The 14,556-nt window shown below is 38.0% G+C and overlaps 1 protein-coding gene across 1 annotated transcript in view; it reads left to right on the top strand.

The window, feature by feature from the left end:
• The window catches only part of SETD3 (SET domain containing 3, actin N3(tau)-histidine methyltransferase), a gene marked incomplete at its 3' end in the record, with an annotated part of 45,045 nt that extends 35,400 nt beyond the window's left edge, over nucleotides 1-9,645 (top strand). The window contains exons 9-13 of the mRNA XM_079536750.1: nucleotides 2,571-2,645; nucleotides 5,909-6,075; nucleotides 6,714-6,799; nucleotides 8,441-8,601; nucleotides 9,202-9,645. Of these exons, the coding sequence (XP_079392876.1) occupies nucleotides 2,571-2,645; nucleotides 5,909-6,075; nucleotides 6,714-6,799; nucleotides 8,441-8,601; nucleotides 9,202-9,645 (933 nt within the window). The remainder of the gene's footprint in view (nucleotides 1-2,570; nucleotides 2,646-5,908; nucleotides 6,076-6,713; nucleotides 6,800-8,440; nucleotides 8,602-9,201) is intronic.
• Nucleotides 9,646-14,556: the final 4,911 nt, after the last annotated feature.

The following is a 14,556-nucleotide window of genomic DNA, read 5'->3' as shown; positions in this document are numbered from 1 at the left end:
GCTGGGTCCATCCATAATCACTGACCAAGCAGAGTACTGTATGCTTTAAGCAAAACTTGAAATTCATATGCAGGTCTGCTTCAGAAATAAAACTGGAGGGATGCAATTTGTCAGCCATGATGTGGGAAGAGAAGTAATCACCCTGTTAATTCTGTTACATGACTGTTATTAAAAGAAAGAGGAAGTAAGTCTAGCACTCCATTATGCTTTTCAGAAAAGCCTTTCAGATGTGCTGCTGTTTAAAACAAAGGAAATAAAACAACACCACTCAACCCATAAAAGAAAGAGAAATAACAACCTCAAAACAGTAGTGGTAGTCTAGTGAAGCGTGCTTAAACTGACCAAATCCTTCCCTTAATGTACTGGAATTCTTCCAATTCTTGAAATTCTCCTGTTACACAGTCCTTTGGAGAGCCTGGAAAGGAGTGTTCATATATTTCATTGAGTTTACATTTAAAAAAAAATAAATCAGGACCGGTCAAATGCTGTCAGGAGTTTTCTCTTTTCTTTTGAATGCTCTTGGCAGTTTTTGAGAAGGTAACTGTATTACCATATTACAACCAGGAGGATACCTTGTAATAGTGAGGGCAAATCCTCTTCACTTGCAACCATCAGTTCAAGGTTGAATAACTTTGTAAATGGTGGATCTTAATTAGAAATTGTTCAATCCAGCATAATGAAAGCACAGGAACTGGTGTGTTGAAACGCTGCAGTCTGTCTTTTGCAGAGTAGCCTGTGTTGCATGACTCTAATGTTCTCTTCTGATCTCAGCACACCGCAAGTCCTTTTAATAGATCTTAAGTGGTGGCATCTGTGTGCAGTGCAGTTACGCAAGTGTCCCACAGGGCCAGGCTGCCCTAGCTTGTGGCTGCCATTTTGGATGTGCTGCGTCTGAGGCAAGTTCCCTGTGGTCACTTTGAAAGCATTGTTTTGGCTTACAAATGCACCTTTGGTTATGCAAGCAGTGTAAAGCTATTAATATGTAAACCATTGACCAGGCTTTCAAAATAACCCATGGAGTTCTGTCTTTGGACAAATTTCATCCAAGATGGGAATCATAGTGTAGTTAAACTTGATTTTAAGCCAGCTTATGAAGAAATGTTTATTCATTTACAAAGACCGATAAAGAAACTTCGGCTTCTTCTAAGTTTTCCTATAGAGCATATTTTTCAATAAGTTAGCTTTTTAAATTCAGACTGAATTCAGAACGCCTGCCATAATAGTTGTTTTCTGATTGTGCGACAGATTTTGTTTCAGCCTGTATTTGCATCTGTGTCTGTATGTTTGTAATAATATTCAAAGTAATGGCAAAGTATTACATTTTTAGAATAGCCTTACTTGCTGGTGTGAATACTCGATCGTTCTGATGAAGTGCAGGTTGGTCAATAAATTTGCCCTCTTCCATTGTCTACTAAAAGAAAAATCCTGTTAGCGTGTTAAGGATATTATCTAACTTCAGATAAAGAGATTATTTGCATGTAGATTATAATTTTCTGAAGATTATATCCACTACAGTCATCTAATCCATTTTCACTGGGAGATCAAAAATGTGCCAGTAGTTGAAGGATAAAACACAGAATGTAGAACTGTCATAGGCTCCTGCGGGCACTCCTGGGAGTGACAGAAGGCTCAAGAACTTTTTATAAGAAACAGCTGGCTTTAGCATGGAACAGGTAGGGGAGACAGTCGGTGACAAGTGGTATCCCCCAAGAGTCTGTCTTTGAACCTGTGCTCTTCAGCATCTTTACCAGCTGTGGCCAGCAGAGTGAGAGAAGTGATTGTCTCCCTGTACTCTGCCCTTGCGAGGTCCCATCTGAAATACTGCATCCACATCAGGGGGGCCCCACTGCAAGAAAGATGTGGAACTGTTGGAGTAGGTTCAGAGGAGACCATGGAGGTGATCAGTGGGCTGGAACACCTATTCTGTGAAGAAACATTAAGGGAGCTGTGCTTGTTCAGTCTGGAGAAGAGGATGCCCCAGGGAAACCTCATTGCCTTTCAGTACATAAGGGGAGCTTATAGGCAGGAGAGAGACAAACTTTCTACAGAGTCTAATAGTGATAGAACAAGGTGTAACGGTTTCAAACTAGAAGGGGGATTTACATTAAGTATTAGGAGAAAATTACTCAGGGGGTGGTGAGGCACTGGAACAGGTTGCCCAGAGAAACTGTGAATGCCCCATCACTGGAGGTCTTCAGAGTCAGGTTGGATGGAGCCCTGGGCAGCCTGATCTGGTGGGTGGCAACCCCCATGGCAAGGAGCTTGGAACCCTAACAGGTTCCAAGCCAAGCAATTTTATGATTCTGTGATTCTATCATACTTTGTTTCACAGTCTTCCATTCACTTCAGTTATTTTCTTTCTTAGATTTCTGCAATTCAGAGAGAATTTTAAAGAGAGATTGATTAGAAATCATGAAACATTTATTACTGTCTGTATTATATTGGGTAGAGAAATAAATATATGCAATTGCTACTGTCAATATAGCTTTCCATTTGGATGATGCTTAATCAACACCAGGGGAGATAGAAAAAAATGCTTAAGGTCCTTTTATTGCTCTTTCCTTGGATAGATCACTACAGGCTACAATTTAGAAGATGACCGTTGTGAATGTGTAGCACTTCAAGATTTCAAGGCTGGAGAACAGGTAATGTGAACAGTTGTCTACATAATAGTTCTTCTATGAAGTTTTGTGCAGAAATGTACTGGAAAGTGAAGGATGCTGTGATAAAGGTAGTCTGTACCGATGCTTGTACAGTAGAATGCTGATTTCAGAGATTTTAATTAGCTGCAACAGTTTTGCTAATCTACTACTAAAATTTGCACAAAAAATGACACTTGAAAACTCCCCATAAAATTATAATAGAAGAGTGGTTTGGATTAAGCCCTGCTACAATTGAATTTTAGTATCATTAGCTAATTCAGTGTGAAAACACTACCGAGCTAATCAAGTACATGATTTGCAAAATAAAAGATTTTCCATCACCTGGTGCACCCCAATTGTAAGAGGGCATTGATTCCTCATGTTTTTGATAACTGCTTGAAATATTTATTCAGTGCTGAGCGCACAGACACAGACTTCAGTATTCTAGCAAAGATTAATAAAAGACTCATACTCAAAGCACCAAAGATAAATATATTTTAGATTTGGAACCTTACTTTATCTGCACTGGCAGGTTGTAGACTCTGAATATGTGGTTGTTTTACTTTTCTTGTTAGTTTCTGAGAGAAGATTAAATGCAGTATACTTGTCAATCATTTTACTCATGTTTCCATTATCATGCTTAGTGAAAATGAGAAGGAGCCTAAAGATATATTCCCTTCCTTTCCCACTCACATTCCTGCATGTATACACATCTTCATCCTTAAACAGAAAGTAGCAAAAATGAGTCTGGTAAAATGCACAGAACAGTTCAGATACCAGTATTCTGTTCAGAACTGCTAAGAAGCAAAAAAGAATGTTCAAACTAAGTCTGTCAAGTGATGCATTGAAGATGGTGGTTCGGGACTGTAGGAAATTCCTGATGGGAGTGTTCTTGTGCTGTGTGAGCAGCCAGTATAAACACTCAGTGCTGCTGCACTCCATTTTTCCTGCTGCTTGTGCGATAGCAGTCTGCATGGACAAAAAAAAAAAAAAAAGAGACCTTTTTCCTTTAAAACATTCTAAAATGTTTTCTAACTCAGTATATCTGAGTTACTACCTTTAAGTGTGTTACTTTGCTAGTCTTATGCTTTATAGTCTTTTGATTTTCATTTTCCTTGTGTATTGTTACCTTCTTTTTGAACAAAGATATGTATGAATTTTTTTAAGTGTGGCTTTCCAGAGGTATGTTTATCCTCATTGCTATGCTGTGTTTCACAGTGATTGTATATTTTTTTGTGTTGATCTTAAAATTTGTTATGGTAGTCAAATATATGCTGTTTTTCCTATACCAGTATGATGAGTTAAAAGGGGTCCACAGTTTTTTCCAGAAGTGATCCAATTTATAATTTTCCACAGCTGGCAATAGATGTGTTGCATAGCTTTCTGGCTGCTCTCTCAATTTCAATTATAGAGGCTTTCTCTCTTTTTTTATTTTATTTCAGTGGTTTCACTTTGCTATTTATTTATTTATTTATAATCTGTGCAAACTTTAACTGCTATCAGTGTCATTAATGTGTTTTAATTATGTAATGGTTTAGTCTTTTAATGTCGTGTGAAGATGTTATTTCTTACAGTTTTAGTAGGAAAAGTGCACAGTCCCTGCTTTTGCTGCTACAAAGCGAGGCAGAAGTCCACAGAGTCTTATCAAACACTGGCCTCAAATTCAGGAACTTCTCATATGGCCTGATTTGCCTTCTTGTGTAAGAGAATACTGTATAATGTATGCATGACTGTGACAGTTTAATATGAGATATAATGCAGTAGTTTTCAAACTGGACTCCTGGACTAATTGAGCCAGAGTTTCTTCTGATTGTGCAACATTTCCTATAATCAAGTGGAGATTTGCACTGGCATTTCATTTTCCCATGGTTCGCCTAAGCACTTTTTGGAAGGGCCTTCCTGGAGGAGGGGGCTGCTGACCTGACTTAGCCCTTGCATTCATAGGCAGGTCGTTCATTCCTTATATGCCTGCCTTATTGTGTAATGTCTACTATAATTAAATATAACATTGGAGCACTTAGTGCTTAGGGCAAATACTTCTAACTAAAACTGAAAACTAAGAAGGTAAATGGCATTGCCAGTGTTGTTGAGCCGTTAAGAGAACATCATGCCTTTTTCTGTCAGCTAGCCAGGGGTGCAGACTTTCAGATATCCACGGCATTGCCCTGCCCTAAAGTTAAACAGGTTGTTCTGTAACTGCTGAAACTTTATTTTTTGATTGACAATTCCATTGTCAAGGAAAATGGAAAAATACCCCCTTGATGCAGGAGATTACTATTACTCTGACCTCCTGTCCCATAGACTTCATACAGCTTGTGAGTTTGTAATGCCGTGGATTACTCTAAGAGGTTTTAAATGTATTTTAACCACATTTATCAGCGCGATGGCAATCAAAGATTATTAACTACCTGTGAGTATTTCAGGAAATTCAGTTACTGGGCATAGGAAACAGATCTCAGTTGGACGCTGTTCCACAACAGGTAACAAACAAGAAGAAAACTTAATTGAATTTTGCCCTTTATGGGCACCAAAATTAATGAGGTACAAAAGCACCCGTAAGAAAAGAGACTTTGCTTGTTCTGCTTTTCGCAGAACTGCCTTTCTTTTATCCACTTTTGGGTAAACTTTTTTGCAGGTTAAATTTAGGAACAGATCTTTGTGTATGAATTAAAGTGATGCATTTACTTTAGATAAAGGGTTTGGAGTGTAGCACGAGAGGAAATATTGGCTTAACATGGAACTGATCTCTCTGTATGATTTACTTTGGTATACCCATGTCTTTAGGTAACATTAAAACCAGCCAAAGTTGATCCTTCCATTACTCTGTTGTGTTGAGCATATGGAGAAAAAATGACCCCAGAAACATCAGTATTTTTTATGAGTTGTCCTTATCTCAGAATGTTCTTTGGCCCACGATAGTGTAGGATCTTTGAAAGCTTGTTTCTAAATGCCAGTGTTTTATGAGATTGTGAGAAACAAAGCAGTTAGTTTTTTTTTTGAAGTATGGAATAAGAGTCTTTTCTCTCCTTTCAGTTTCTTAGTTACATGTATATGTTTACTTCTGCCTCTAGACTTTATGAAGTTTATCGTGATATACAGCATTTGAATCAGTGCCATCAAACAAAGCATGTTTCTTCATATGACCAAGTATAACTTGTACTGTGAATAGTAACTTTTCCAAGAAATAACTTTCAAATTATGTCAGATTTGTGAGCTAATCTTAAGCTTTTTTTCCTGTCCCTTCACTTCTCTTTTCATCCTTCTAGATTTACATTTTTTATGGCACTCGGTCAAACGCTGAATTTGTGATCCACAGTGGTTTTTTCTTTGATAATAATTCACATGACAGAGTGAAAATAAAGCTTGGCGTGAGTAAAAGTGACAGGCTGTATGCTATGAAGGCAGAGGTCTTAGCTCGTGCTGGTATCCCAACGTAAGTAAAACACAATGCAGTGTTGTTTTTTCTTAAAAAAAAAAAAAAGCCCACATTTCTAATGTATGTAATGTCCATTAATGCATACATAAAGCTATTCTGTGATAGCTTTCTTGTGTCTAATATTTCTCGTGTTTGTATAGTAAACTAAAGTTGTTATAATAATATTTACAGAAGTTCTCTGAGCTATATTACCATCTAATTTGGACCATCTATAAGGGAAAAAAGTCTTTGCTTTAATAACCACTTGAACAGAAACAGAGAGAGGATTAATTTGAAGTAATCTGTGGTTTTTCTTTCTTTCCTATCCCTTGCAGACATACTACAATGCTCACTATGTGAACCACAGCATTTTCCTTTAGTCTTTTCAGTCCAGAGGGTACTGTTAGGAGCAGCAGACATGAAACATTGCATTTTCATGCATTTATTATGAAAACCATATAAAAATCATTGTAAGTGTAAAATTGTAGAGATAATTGTTCTCTTCAGATACAGGTTATAAAAGACTTTCTTCAGCTTAAACTAAAGTTACTTTTGTAACGCTGCATTTATTATATTCTTTAAGGTCTTTTAAAATAAGTTCAAAGGCATAACAACAGAACTTGTCTTTTCTCTTGTTTGATTGCTTCTTTTGTTAGTTCTAGTGTTTTTGCCTTGCACTCCATTGAACCTCCAATCTCTGCCCAGCTTCTGGCTTTCCTTCGAGTGTTTTGTATGAATGAAGGTAAGATAAAACAGTCTCAATTTTTGTTTACTGTTTTGATTTTTTTTGTTTGTTTTTTATTATGCAGTGGTAGGCATTTATATGAAACATGAAGATAGAAGATCAGAAAAAGGAATATGTTGGAGTTGATGTTATAAGCACAACTGTGAGCCAGTGAGAAACCCCAACACTTTGGCAGTGTTGTCTGAAAGAATATTGTAGTAGCACAGACTTTCAGAACCCCTGAAGAGGTGATCCAATTGATATTTCATCTCCCAGGCTGTTGTTGAGTGAATGAGCTTTGGAGCTTGACCTTTACTTCCTAGTTTTAAAAATGGTTCCCAAAACAAGATGATATGAGACTTAGGGTGTTACCACACTCTTAAAATCATAGCAAATCAGTCTTTACTACCTGAATCATTCATGTGCAGAATTGGGATATTTCGTATTGTATGAAAAATGTGGAAGAGAAGTTTCAAAGTTGCGTGTTTAAAGAATTTTGACAATTTATAGTCTAAATTCAAATTATGTACTTAGTGATTTTTGTTATGTCCCTCTTATGTTGGAGAGATTCACGGGGAAAAGAGATACAACTCTTAGATGACAGCAAGAGAATTGCGTTGCAGTCAGATATGCTGTACAAATGATACAGATTTAATATCAGTACGAATATTGGCGCTGTTACATTTTTTTTGCATGTATTCTGTTTGTTTTCTTTTATAAAAGCTTGCCTTCTTTAATGTCACAGCTTTGCTGCATCCTGCTGTCCATCTTTTAGAACTTTTTAAGAAATCCAAGTAAAGAATCTTGCAGGGGGGTTAATTTTGCCTTGGGAAAGGAAATACAATGAGTGGACATCTTAATTGCACTTCCCAGATATGACTGTGCTTTGATTACTCATGTGTCCTTAATACTTCCTGATAAAACTGGTAAGTTTATTGGGAAACTACATGCAAGGAGTTATTCCCTTAGGAGAAAGATACTGACTTTGGTAACCCTCTTGTAAACAAGTGGAAATTTAAGTACATAGCAATTTATGTTGTAGATGTCAGTCATCATTCTGCTGTTTGCGGTGCGTTTTACTTGAAGTTTGTGGAAGCTGCTTTGTAGGAGTGAAATTTGATCATTAAAGATTGATAGAGAATTCACATAATGTCAAGGAGCTGATTAAGCATTTTCTACTCTCTGTAAGGGTTTTTGATGGGTGTTTCTTTTGACCAACCATAGGTTGTTTCTGCTGCTGAAACAAATTTCTGAAACATTAGAAAAAATGATCTCTTATTGTTTGCAATTTTCTCTGCCGTGTTCCTTTTATTATCATAAAGTTCACCAAACTCTGAAGAATTATTCCTTTCAGTTTAGTTTATTGGTTATGATACAAAACATCCTATCTCACTGTCAGAATTGCATTGTGTATGAGATACTAAAATAAACAGATCTTACTTTAGAGTGAAGATCCTCCTTCTCACCGCAAGGCTTTCTTTTGCCTCTTTGAGAAGAATCCTGGAGTTAATCAGCATATTTGATAATTCTGGTTTGAAAGCATTTTTTTGCTTAGCTGCTCAAAGCTGTACTCTTGAAGATAAACTTTTCTGCAGTTTGTCAGCTAACGAAGTGAATGACAAGATTGTTTTTAACAGATTGGTTTTATGCTTATTGCAGAAGAGCTGAAGGAACACTTGATAGGCGAGCATGCCATTGATAAAATCTTCACGCTGGGGAACTCTGAGTTTCCCATTAGCTGGGACAATGAAGTTAAACTGTGGACATTCCTAGAAGCCAGAGCATCCCTTCTTTTGAAAACCTATAAAACAACGGTGGAGGTAAAATTATCATTACATGTAACTTGAACATCTGAAATAGTTTATATTATGATTGTAAGAAGAGATATTTTGTCCCCATCTTCTCCTTTCAGACTTTCATCTGAACAGTAGTACATAATTCATTTTGCACTTCTTAAAGTGTGGAAAGATATTTGCATTATCTAAGGAAAATCAAATAAGATTGCGAGAAAGAAAATTTTGTTAATGTAATTTTTCTTTGATTCGCCAAATAAAGGCTACTTGCTTTTTCTCTGCAAGTAAAATTGGGTACCCGTTTCAACTTGTTGTCTGTTAGTTGTATTCTCCAAACTGGAAAGAAACATACTACTACCGCAGGCATATTTTAATTGAGGGTATATGTTTTGTATGTTTGTGAAGTCTCCTGGCTTTGTTTGTTATGCAGGCTGACCGATGTGGAGAAATGTTTGGCTTCTTTATGGATATGCGACGAATTTCACTGGAACTTTATGCAGGCCCCCTCATTCCTATATGTCTATTTGGATCACTGTCACTTACTGCTAAAGCAAAGAGAGAAAAATTAAGGGATTTCTTCTATTGTTGGCTGTTGATAACAAAAATTTGCTTGTTCTTCTGTACCAGGATGATAAGTCTTTCTTGGAGACCCATGACCTTACTTCACATGCGACAATGGCTATCAAGCTGCGATTAGGTGAAAAAGAGATCTTGGAGAAGGCAGTAAAGAGTGCTGCTGCGAGCCGAGAGTACTATACCAAACAAATGGCGGATGGAGCTCCGCTTCCTAAGTATGAAGAGAGCAATATTGCCTTGTTGGAGAACACTGTGGCAGACTCTAGACTTCCTATTGTCTTGAGAAACCTAGACAATGTGGAAGAGCAAGGGGACTTAAAGATTGATGAAGCTATGGATGCAGAAGTCACAGAAAATGGGTTTGTAAATGGTGAAAACTCTCTATTTAATGGGACCAAATCAGAAAGTGAAAATTTAAATAGAGAGGAAAGCAACAGAGAGACTGAAGATGCCAAAGAATCTTCTTCAGAAAGTACTGATGAGGTTAAAGAATAGTTCTAAAATTTGACTTCCTTGTGAAATTAAATTAGCTGAAGTTTATGAACAGTGCATTTATGTTGGTGTGTTTCTTTGTTAACATTTCTCTTTCTGCAGAGAAAAATGTTTTTGCTGCTTTATATAAAAATGAATTTTTAAGTTATTAAAAAGGTTTAGCACCCCTTTTCAATTAAGATTGCCATCTTGCTTTCAGGCAAAAACTGGGGATAGAGGTGCCTTTGGAAGATTTTGCAGCCCTTTGTTGAACCAAATGTATTTTCTTCCTGGGGAAGAATTAAGCTCTTCTATCTGCTGTGCTTTTGTTGTTCTGTCACTCTGACTACCGAAATTAAAAGCTTGCTCTGCTTCCTGCCAAGAAAGGCAGAAGGCAGGACTGACTCGGTATTCAGCATGAAGGTGGGAGAGCAGTACAGCAGAAAACTGGATAAGATGTTCAGAAACTTGGGAGTCTTGATGAAAACCTGTTTAAAATCAGGTATGCCAGTCCAGGAAAAGGTAAGGTGGCAACCTTATGATCGGTAGTTCTAAATGTTGATGAGAATCCAAATTGTATACACTTAAAGTGATCTCTGAAAATTTCAGTTTACTTTGTCTTTGTTTACTGTATGAAAATATCTCATCTTTCTTCTTCAGTCAGAGTTAGGCTGCTACAATACTACATTCACCAACTTTTAAAGGCAGACTTTTTATTTCCAGGTGGTACCTGTTGTTATTTACAATGTTGGCAGTGCTACTGCAGAGTTTGAAAGCAGATAGGCCAAGCCACAGCTTTAAAATGTACTGTTCCAAGTGAGGTTGCTTCCCAGCTTCTACAGGTTTTCACAATTAGCTAGAGATTTTCAAAGCTCCACTTTTGACTAAACCGTTATTAAAAGGAAAATATGATTAATATTCCTGTCTGCTACTCCTTCATTTCTTTGTTGTTGGATGTAACACTGAATGTGATGTGGTTACTTGATGCTATTCAACTTCATCTTTTGCTGAAGATGCTCATTGACACAGTTTTCTTGAAGGAAATGGCAGGCTAATGTATTTTTTGGCCCAAGTGCAAACCAAAGCCTAGTCTGCAGTATACTTTGCCATTTATAGTGTGTCTTTCTGATGCACGTTTCTCTGGATACCTCCACAGGTTAACCAGGTTTACTGCCTCCAGCAATTTTGGTCACCGCCGTACGATTTTTTAACTTGCAGTTGAAAACAATACAATCCTCCCATAGTGCAATATGAGGACAAGGGTAATTTCAGGGCCTGATTTTGAGATTACCTGTTTGTTGGAAGGAGGAGAGGGTGGAACGTTTTTATTCTGTGAGTGAATGGAGAGGTATATAAAGTGATTTAATGCTCCTCCCAATATTAAGGACTTTGTCTTTTACCCATTTTTCCTTAAAATTAAGATATTGGAAAGAGTGAAGCTTGGACAGCAGTTGAAAGTTCAATAAATGTTGCAAGCTGTTCATCCAAGATCAGTTAAGTGTCTTTTGGCATATAGATAGTTTTATTACATTTTGCTTCTTTCATACTACAACTTGGAAAATGTGTTTTTGCATAAATTTTTGGTGCAATGCACATAAGTAGTGACTTTCAGGTTGTCATAGCAGTTTTGGTGTTCAGCTAGTATCAGTGTGGGGAAAATTGAAAAAAAAAAAAAAATAGTTTTTTAAAAAATACTTCACTAAGAATGGCGTGTTGCCATTGCACCTTGGGTATTGCTTCACCACTAACGAGATGCTGGACCAGTATTTTTGTAACTATATGCTGCCTTTGGTAGAATGTCATGAATTGGTGTCTTGACAGTTTAAATGTCATACCGAAGTAGTTACTGATCACTTCTTATTAGGACCAATATTCCGTTTCTGTTTCTGCCAGCTACATTGCACAACACTGTAGTAGATACTATGATGAAATCCTGAATCTAGCTTTCCTGAAAATCATAACTGTAATCTGGAATTTACATGCTTTGATTCAATCTGATACACTGTATTTTGTTCCAGTGTTTGCTAATAACTATGGCTTAGCAAAGCCTGTGGTCACCACAGGACAGGATGTGTGGGTTTTCTTGAATAAAATATAGTTCTACAATATCTTCCCTAGTGAGAGTGTATTATGCAATCAAAATCTGTACCTGCTGCTGACTGCTGTGTCTCGTGGGGTATGGGAAGAGCAGTGACTGTCCAAGTGCACAGGTGAAGGAAGGTTAAAGGAGAACTATCTGACAATTAAAAGGGGGATTTGAATGAACAGAAACTGATCTATTAAGCACGCAGCCAAATTCGTACTCTTCAGATGTTAGTGTCATTTAGCAAAATGTTGCACACAATAAAAGTAGTGAGTAATCTCGTTTTGTAATTTGCATTTCTCCTCTACACGTGTAGCGATTTCTCAGAACTAACCTAAAGCTTCAGCTTTTGAAAACTGAGGTGGAAACAAAAAAAAATTGGCGCTGATGAGCCCTTATTACCATCTGTCATGAAAACAGACCTTTCAAAGCATTTTAAAGTTAACTTTCTTCATAATGTTTGGTTAAGAGGCTGTTCACACTAATCTCAGGCTAAATGCCAAATCTTGCTTCTGTTTAGCTGTCTATGTGAAGTACTCATGCAAGAAAGACATCGCTTGGATTTCTCAGACTGTTCTCCAAAAACAAAATGGGAGGGGAAAAAATAAACCCTTTGAATTTTGCATGAACCTACCTACTGATGAATCGTTTCCCTAACAACCTGCAGCTTCTTCGGCTGTACTGCAGGGCTGTGTGCTTCCAGCCCTGTTGTTGAAGTCATGAAACAGAGCTACAATCTCCACTTTGAAAAAAAATATAAAGTATGTAAAATCAACCACAGGCTAAATGTTGTCGTGAGTGTGAGCCGAGCCTTTTGGCTGGAGGTAGGATGGAGGCTGGATGCTGTTTAAAGGCCATATGTGTAGAAGATCTGTGCAGCTCATCAGTGGCTGTATTCCTGAAGCTGATTTGCCTTTACAGAGGAATGAGCATCGTAGCCATGAAAGTTGGGTATATCAATGGTATGCTGAAAGGTTCTGCTTTTCTCTAATTTGTATAGTTAGAAACTATGGAATACACGTGGCTGCCAGTTGTTACCTTTTAAAAAGATGTGAAGAAATGACAAAACAATGTGATTTGAAGCATTTCAATCTGATGCATTGATTGGTGCTCCCCCAAATCCACTGCTCTTTCCTGGTTTTATGAACTGAAAGTGAGTTTTGGGTGTTCCTCGTGCCCTGTGCCAAATAGGAGCGTTTAGGCAAAACACTGCTCTACCAAACACTCAGACAAAGCAGCATCCGATTCTTTTCTCAAGACGACTTCTAATCCGTGTTGAAGTCAGATGTGATGACATGTCTATCACATAATTACCATCCACTTCCTTCTTCAGGTGCCTTACTGCACCAAGTACAGCATGGAAATTGGTCACTTGCTGTTTTTTGCATTTCTCTGGTGTCCACATCTATTTCCTAGCACGTGCAGCAGGCTTGGAAATTGTGCAAGATTTATGTTTAAAATAAGATAAAAATCTCAGTTGTACTTTGGAGGAAAAGGCAAAACATAAAAGGACGTGGACTCTTGGGTTTTGTCTCCTTCAATTCACTGAACTGTTCAGCTGATCTCACAACTGAAAGGATAGCAGCTATGAAGTCAGTGTAAATAGCACTGACTTCAGCTTTAGTGATACAAGTAGAAGCTATTTCTGTGAATTCATTCAGTGAAAAACACAACAACACTCACATTTTCCTAAATACCATATTGCCTGTCCCGTGGCACCAAACAGAAACCAAAGCACCTATTTTCTTTACTTTTTTTTTTTTTTTTTTTTTTTCTCCTTAGCCCTCTGCTGAATATGAATGCTCTGGTATTCATTCTCCTGGATTACCTGTAGCAGGCTTTAAAGTACGACCAAATAAGTTGTTTTGTGTAGCAGCATATATTGGTTGTGCCCCTCGGCTGCTGCAGGAGAGCTGCTCAGTGCTGGGGCTACAGGGGGGCTTTGTGTGTCCCTTCTGAGAGCATTGCTCAGAGCCACAGGAAGCAACACTGAAATCCATGGCAGTGCTGTGTTCAGGACAGTCACCTGGACGATGTGTCTGAACTTGGAGAGCTTAGTCCTACTCATATCATATTTTTGCATATAGAACTTTTTTGTTGCACGAAGGTGATGGAGCACAGCTTTGAACCTGAGTATTCAGTGTTCCAGGCCAACCCTTGTGTTCACTGTGCTAGAACTCATTTCTTTTTTGTTTCTATTTTTCAAAGACCTGAGGTCTGTCCCACACAAAATACAGTTTTGTTATGGGATTTTTTTTTTGGAACTTTGTAATTTTGGACAAACAATCATTTTCTCATTCCTCTCAGACAGAAAAATAAGGACTGCTGACCATTACAACTGGTGCCTTCAAGCAGTTTAACGTGAATTTCAGTGGAATAGATCTACAGCCCATAGAGACTTTTCTCTGCTTCTTCAGAAAGTTGTTTAAAATCTGCATGAGAACAGGGAATAGAATCCCCACTCCCGTTTCCCAGCTGATTGCCATTATTTATGCACAGATCCGGTCACCAGCAGGCTCAGATAACTGAACTTAAACATTTAGCATTCTTTTTAATATTAAGCATATATCACTCTTGAAAAATGGGTGCGCTTGAAGCCCTGAACACAGCTCATTTGTCCTCCAAACAGGGACAAGGTGGGGTTGCCTATCCCATCCCGTTCTGGTTTCTTTGTGCTCCAGCTGGCAGTAGCTGGGTCCCTGCACATGCCCTGTTGCACTTGCAGGCAGGTGTTATGTGCTTTTTATGCTGCTTTGCACCAGGCTGGAATCACCTTTCTGTTCTGTAAAGGCACTACTGGCCAGAGGAGAAATCTTGGCTGTCCCCACCAACCTTCCTCTGTACGAGTCCAT

This window comes from Tetrao urogallus (assembly GCF_951394365.1).
Source record: "Tetrao urogallus genome assembly, chromosome: 6".
Taxonomy (NCBI): domain Eukaryota; kingdom Metazoa; phylum Chordata; class Aves; order Galliformes; family Phasianidae; genus Tetrao; species Tetrao urogallus.
Note: the sequence above shows the minus strand (reverse complement) of the source record. Positions and strands in the feature narration are given on the sequence as shown.